Source organism: Anser anser (genome assembly GCF_964211835.1).
Source record: "Anser anser genome assembly, chromosome: 15".
NCBI lineage: Eukaryota > Metazoa > Chordata > Aves > Anseriformes > Anatidae > Anser > Anser anser.
In genome coordinates, this window is record NC_139736.1 from 2,162,803 (window position 1) to 2,168,802 (window position 6,000).

The 6,000-nt window shown below is 54.9% G+C and overlaps 1 protein-coding gene across 4 annotated transcripts in view; it reads right to left on the reverse strand.

Moving 5' to 3' along the window:
* Window positions 1-5,746, reverse strand: part of LMF1 (lipase maturation factor 1) — a 193,623-nt gene extending 187,877 nt beyond the window's left edge. For 2 of the 4 annotated variants that reach the window (XM_083800244.1, XM_083800242.1), the window contains exon 1: window positions 5,461-5,738. In XM_083800244.1, the coding sequence (XP_083656370.1) occupies window positions 5,461-5,731 (271 nt within the window). In that variant the 5' untranslated portion in view covers window positions 5,732-5,738. Of the gene's footprint in view, window positions 1-5,460 lie in introns of all 4 variants that reach the window. The other 2 variants (XM_083800243.1, XM_083800245.1) reach the window with 2 other exon arrangements.
* Between the last annotated feature and the right edge of the window lie 254 nt (window positions 5,747-6,000).

Here is a 6,000-nt window from a genome sequence, read left to right on the forward strand (position 1 = left end):
GGGCACATCCCACATTCTCCAGACCCAGAATAAAGCCCTGTCACCTTCCCCACCACCCTGTGGCTGCTTGCCACCTGGACTTTTTTTTCTTTTTTTTTTTTTTTTAACCAGTGCTGCCCGGATTTGGGTGCCTTCACCCATGCCAATCTCTTCGTTCTCCCCAGAGCACTTTGGTTTTCTTCAGACTATTCACTCCTCTGCAGATGGAGAAAAAAAAACCCTCGCCTTCAGCGACTCCCATGCTCCCTCCCACTCAGGAGGCAGACGGAGCCTTTGACAGCTCACATGGGAGCACGCTCCTCTACCTGCTGCGAGCTGATCTTTACATAAGTAATACATGTAAATTGTCATCAACTGCTAATAGACCTTCGCTACTTATCCTCACCTCGGAAGGTGCTTTACTGTATTTTTCCATTAATTCCCCCCCCTCACCTTCTCCCTCCCCTCCCACGCTCCTCTCTCCCCCCGCTGAAGGCGTTCCTTGTTCAAAGCCACATGCTACCAATAAACACAACTGGAGCATGCAGCACAGGAGTCACCCATCTGAAATGATTTGGTCTATCCACATTGCCCTGTCACCTCAGTTCCTTTCACCCGGTCCAGGCTCAGCCTGTCATGGTAGGAGAATGAGAGAATCCCATTCTTCATGCTCTGTAAAGATTTAAAGATGTGAAATCCAAGACTTTCCGGTCATATGGCTTTCTCTCCCCACCATTAAAAGAAGTCTCAACTTTTGCTTAAAGCCCAAACCACAAGAAGAAATGAACCAAAAGCACAGAGCTTTGCATGAAAACCAAACTACGTTTTACACACACAAAAAATGTCTGCCTGGAGCCATATATCACGTGCACCTTTGACCCAATGAGGCATTGAAAAAAAAAAAAAAAAAAAAAGCCCTATGCTGGATGCTGGCAAACAGAGATTGCACTACCGACAAGAAAAAGGGGGAGAATGTTCGTGGTCTCCTCGCTGCTATTAGAGTTTTCAAGTGATAAATTCCCCAGCAAAGTTCTGCAACACAAAAGCAAGGACGCGTAGTACTAAGCAAAGAGGAATAATGAAATCAGGCAACCCCCTTTTCATCCTGCAATCCTACAGCCACCAGTAAGCACGCAAAGTCCGTTCTTAACACTTTTTTGTTTTATTGCCATTAGCAGCGGCGCAAAAGACTTCGGGGTGGTTGTGTCTGGGGGCTTTTTAGGTGCGGACCTCCTCATCGTCTCTTTGCTTGAAATAGCGTGAAGCAAACACACCAGGCTGGGCTTTGGTGCTGCTCACAAGTTCCCCTCCGGCACCCAGGCTGTTCAGAAGCACACCAGCAGCCGTCCAGCCTGCAGCCAAAGGATGCTCTGGGATGCCTCTGCCCCCGAGCAGCTCCAGGCAAGCAGCAGACTGGGAGACAGGTTTGCTCCTTCTCAGTTCTTGCTATCACTTCCCTGAAACTATCACTGCTTGCTATTAATTTATCTTCCTACGGTGCAAGTGCTTAGATCAGAACCAAACCTGCTTCTGCCACGCTTACTGGGCACTCTCGTGCAGTTAAATGGGGAGCAGGGAGCTCACAAGCCCTCAGCGCTAACATCCTGCCTTCGTGCAGACTTGCTAACAAGCAGTGCGCTGAAATAAAGCCTTCCAGGGCAGAAAAAGTGTCAGAAGCTATACCAGCATTCTGGCTAGGCAATCTGAAAGCGACTGAGAGCCTCTTCAAAAAACTGAAGGAAGAGCAAGGGAAAGCAGGGCAGACGGCAGAGAGGGGAGGAAGGACACCAGGAGAGAGCCAGGAACCTGCAGGAAGTCAAACTCCCCCGAGGAGGCTTTAGATTTCAGAGTGAGGAAGAAGTAGCATGAACCTCCCGTAGTCCTAGCTCTGGGGAAAGAAAATACTACTATTAAACAATACATGAGGAGAAGGAAGATAAACTGTATTTACATAATAGCTTTTATTTCAAAGCATTCTACAAAGCATGGCTGAAATTGGAAAGGGTGGTATCTAATTACTTAAACTTCTACATCTGGAATCTGATGATAGTAATCATCCAAAAAGGGCACTTAAAATGATTTAGGAGGGTGAAGGGAGCAAATAACACGCATTTGTTGTCAAGAGCTTTGGGACCAGCTATTTACCTGTAACAGCTCTTCCACCAAGACCCCAAAGGCTTTCTGTACTTACAAAATGTCAATCCCTGCCATAAAGAACACGCAGCACAGGACCACGACGGAAAGACTTCAAATGTCAAAACTGCATTTCTCCAGGGCTCCCTGCCCCATGAATTAGAGATTGCAATTAGCCCTTGAAGACAGGTCTTGGCCGTGGAAGTCTGACAGACAGGTCTTAACTGGCACCCGGCACTGTACAAAGATGCCTCCACGGATCAGAGGCGTCTGGGCAGCCGGGCGCAGGGCAGGACCTAGGGAGTTGTTCTCAGCGATCAAGGCTGGTTTCTGCCCGGCTGCCCACTCTCCCTCCAGAAGCGCTTTACCGCTTGGTCTGCCCACGCTTACTTGGAGTAGAGAAAGAGGCCCCAGATACAAAAACCTCTGAGGGCTGTCAGTTATAAGACGGCGCCTAACTGAGGAACGCAGCTCTCGTTACTGTTCCAAACAGAACTGCACAGAGGCACTTTACATGTGTCAGCCCTCAGCTCGGAGAACCCCGCCGGCCTTCCCTCACGCAGGCAGCAAACCTCGCCGAGCACCTCCAGCTCGCACCCGTTCTCCCCTTCCTTCCCCTTCCTGCAAGCAGCGGCGGGGGCTTGGTCGCTGGCCTCCACGAATCACCAGATCCTCTTCCACCTTCCCATCTCCAACCTGCCTCTCAGACAACAGTCGCTTTGCCAGGGACTTCCCAGGCCCTGGATGCTTCTGGAAACCCCCTTCAAAGAAAAAATAAAAGGTGGAGAGCTGTTAAAACCAAAGGGGGCAGGGGAGAAGGGAGAGCACAACGGACACTTCACACCTGCCTGTCCTCCTTCCAGAGGTGAAGATCCAAAGGGAAAGCATCTCCTAGGCTTGCAGCAGGCAACAAAGCGGCCCCCCAGGAGCAGGCTTGTGCACCAGGGAAGGAGGTGAGGGACAGAACTGCTGAGCACGATGTGGGGGCCTGTCATGTCCACGTCACTGCACACCCCAAATGGTGTTTCTCCCTACTAATCCACGGGGTCCTTCGCTCTCCCGTCCCTCCCTTTGCACCCCGCAGGGAGAACAAGCTCCCAGCTCACACAGCTCCACAGCTCAGCAGGAGCTGCAGCCATCGGGGTGGCTGCTCTCCCTGACAAGGTGTCCCCCCACCCCCCAGAGGTTTTGTTTCTTAACACGGCAGGAATGAAAGGGTTACACTGAGAAGGGTGAAATGAAAGAAGGGGAAAAGCATCCCACAGCCGAGGAATGTCAAACTGTCACAACGCCATCAACCGTTTCCTCAGCGAGTCTGAGACTCGGTGTGTGCAGAATCGCCACGTCTGGGAAAAAACAATCTGTCAGAGTAAATGGTTCCATCTTCAGAAAAGAGAATTGAAGAGGTGCTTGGCACAGAGGCTTAAAATTGTTTTCTGCTGTTTCTAAGCCCAGGCTCACAGAAGAGATCAAAAGGCAACGCACCCTCCCTGGAGAGCATCCCACCCCGACAGCCATGTCACGGTTTCGCAGCCTCTGACAGAGGAATCTGCCGGATCGCGGTCTCCCCACCTCTGACACATCGATCAGTTCCTACCCCACCGAGGTCCCGGCTGTAGGCTGTGCGGCATCTCCCCCACGTCGGGATCAGCGCCGGCGTCCCTACAACGCTGAGGTGACAGCCAGAGCTGGAATCTGACCCGTCTCCAACCTGGCCCACGCTTCTGGCTTTGGGTCACTTGGCTGTTACTCAGCCAAGACGAGAAATCACTGTTACCTGACTGCAATCACACACAAGTTGCATAACGAGTGGGTAAACTTTTCTCCTCTTGTACCTCTTCCATTAGAAAGGATGGAGCCGGCCTCCTACCCTGTTCCTTCCAGCCTCTGCTTCTGGCACCTGAAATCCTTCCTCCGAGGATACCTCCGAAAAGGGTTTTCACATTCTGCACTGCGAAAGCATTTTGGGGCTCCCTCCCGCCACTTCCAGGCATTTCCACTCGTCTCCTCTTTGAGCAAATCCAGCTCTTCTCCCTCTATTTGCTGTCACCATGCATTCAGTCAGCAGCCTTTACTTCAGCTTCCTCCTCTTGCTTTCATGTGCCCTTTTTTTTTAATTTCCAGGCCGTAACTCGCATCACCCTGAACACGATGCTTGCTCCTCACCTCTTACCACTCTGGTTGTCCCAAATGAGGTCTCCCACCCACCAGAAGGTCCAATTCATCTGACTTGCTCTTTGCCATCCTTTGCCTCAATGAATTTCCACCCCTGCAGCCCCTGCCTGCTCCCTCCTTCCTGCCTCTTCCCATCTAACACACCGCCGGCCTACGGGGCAGTATTTGTTCCAGGACGCGATACATTTATAGCCCCAAATCCATGATCGGAAAGCAGCAGCCTCCACAGAACACGCACTGGAGAACGCCGATCAGTTGTTCATAAGGAAACTGCAAACTGAGCTCTGGGAAACTCAGCAGTCTGGATTTACACACGGGGGAATATCAGAATCGCTTTCATTTTGACTGAAAGAGTCGTAACCCCGCATTTCACCGAGAGCTGAAACCAAACTAGAAACAGAGCACGTGTCAAAACCATACAAAACTACAACTTCTGCATGGTTTTGATGCAAAATAATCCAAGCAGGCTGGCAGCCTACAAATCCTAACGATTTTGTGGACAAATCTGGGGCAAGTTTAAAATTTGTAATGTAGCGTGTTACATGTCAGTTTAGGTTTCTCCGCGAATATTTTTTCAGCGGCGGGCTCCGAGCACGGCTCTGTGCCTGGCTTGCCAAAACGAGAGCCAAACGCGCAGGGCTGAGGAGGAAACCCAGCCTCACCACCTTACGTTAGCGGCGACGCTAGGCGCTGAGGCGTAGCGTTGGCACCCGAGGACGCTGTCTTCCTCCGGTCCTACGTGCAGCTCCTTAGCTTTACCTCTCCAGCATCCCTCGAGATGAGTTTCTCTCGCAGCGTCAGCTCACGACACCTCTTGATAAAGGACAGCCAGACCCAACGCTGGGTGCAGGCAGGAGCGGGCTCTCTCCTTCCACCCCCCCAGCCCTGTACCCGCTCTTTAGAGCACGGGGCTCTCCCCGCACCCCATTTCTGCCCCCCCAGGCACCCAAGCGAACACCCCCGCCACCCAAAAACCGATGCAGCTTTGGCCTGACCCAGGCGGGGCCCCTCGGGGCGACGACCCCCGCACCACGGGGACCTGCGGCCGCACACCCCCGACCCCCGGGGGCCGAGGGCTCCGTGGGCCGGCCCCAGCCCCGGGGCTCCGGGCGCTGCCGACGAGCCAGCCCCGCCGCCCCCAGCTCGGGGCTCCGGGTCCCCCCCCACACACACCCTTTCCTCGACTCCCGGGAGAGAGGAGAAACGAAAAGCAGCGCTGCCCTGCGGGAGCGCCGGGACACTCACGGTATAGCAGGGCGACAGCGCGCAGCAGCACGATGCGGGTGAGCCAGAAGGTGCCCGGCGTTACCGGCGGCACCAACCCGCCGCCCGCTGCCGCAGCCGCCGCCCTCCCCGGGGGCTCGGGGCCGCCGCCGCCCGCCGCCGCCCGCCGCTGCCTCAGCGCCGCGCTGGGCGCCGCCATGTCGCGGCCTGCAGCGAGCATGCGTGCGGCCGGCCCGCCCCCGGGGGCCTGAGGGGGTCCGGGGGGGGGCCCTAGGGGGTCCTTGGGGGGGGTCTTCGGGGGTCCCCGGGGGTCCCCGGGGGCGGAGGTGCCCCCCGCGGGAACAGCCCCGCGGCCCCGCCAGGTGTTGGTGGGCGGTGGGTGGGGGCCTGGCGGGGAGCGGGCCTGAGGTCACCGGGGGGGGGAATGGGGAGCAAAATGGGGTTTTGTGAGCTCCGATCGCTGGGAACGAGGGAGGAAGTCTTGAAAAA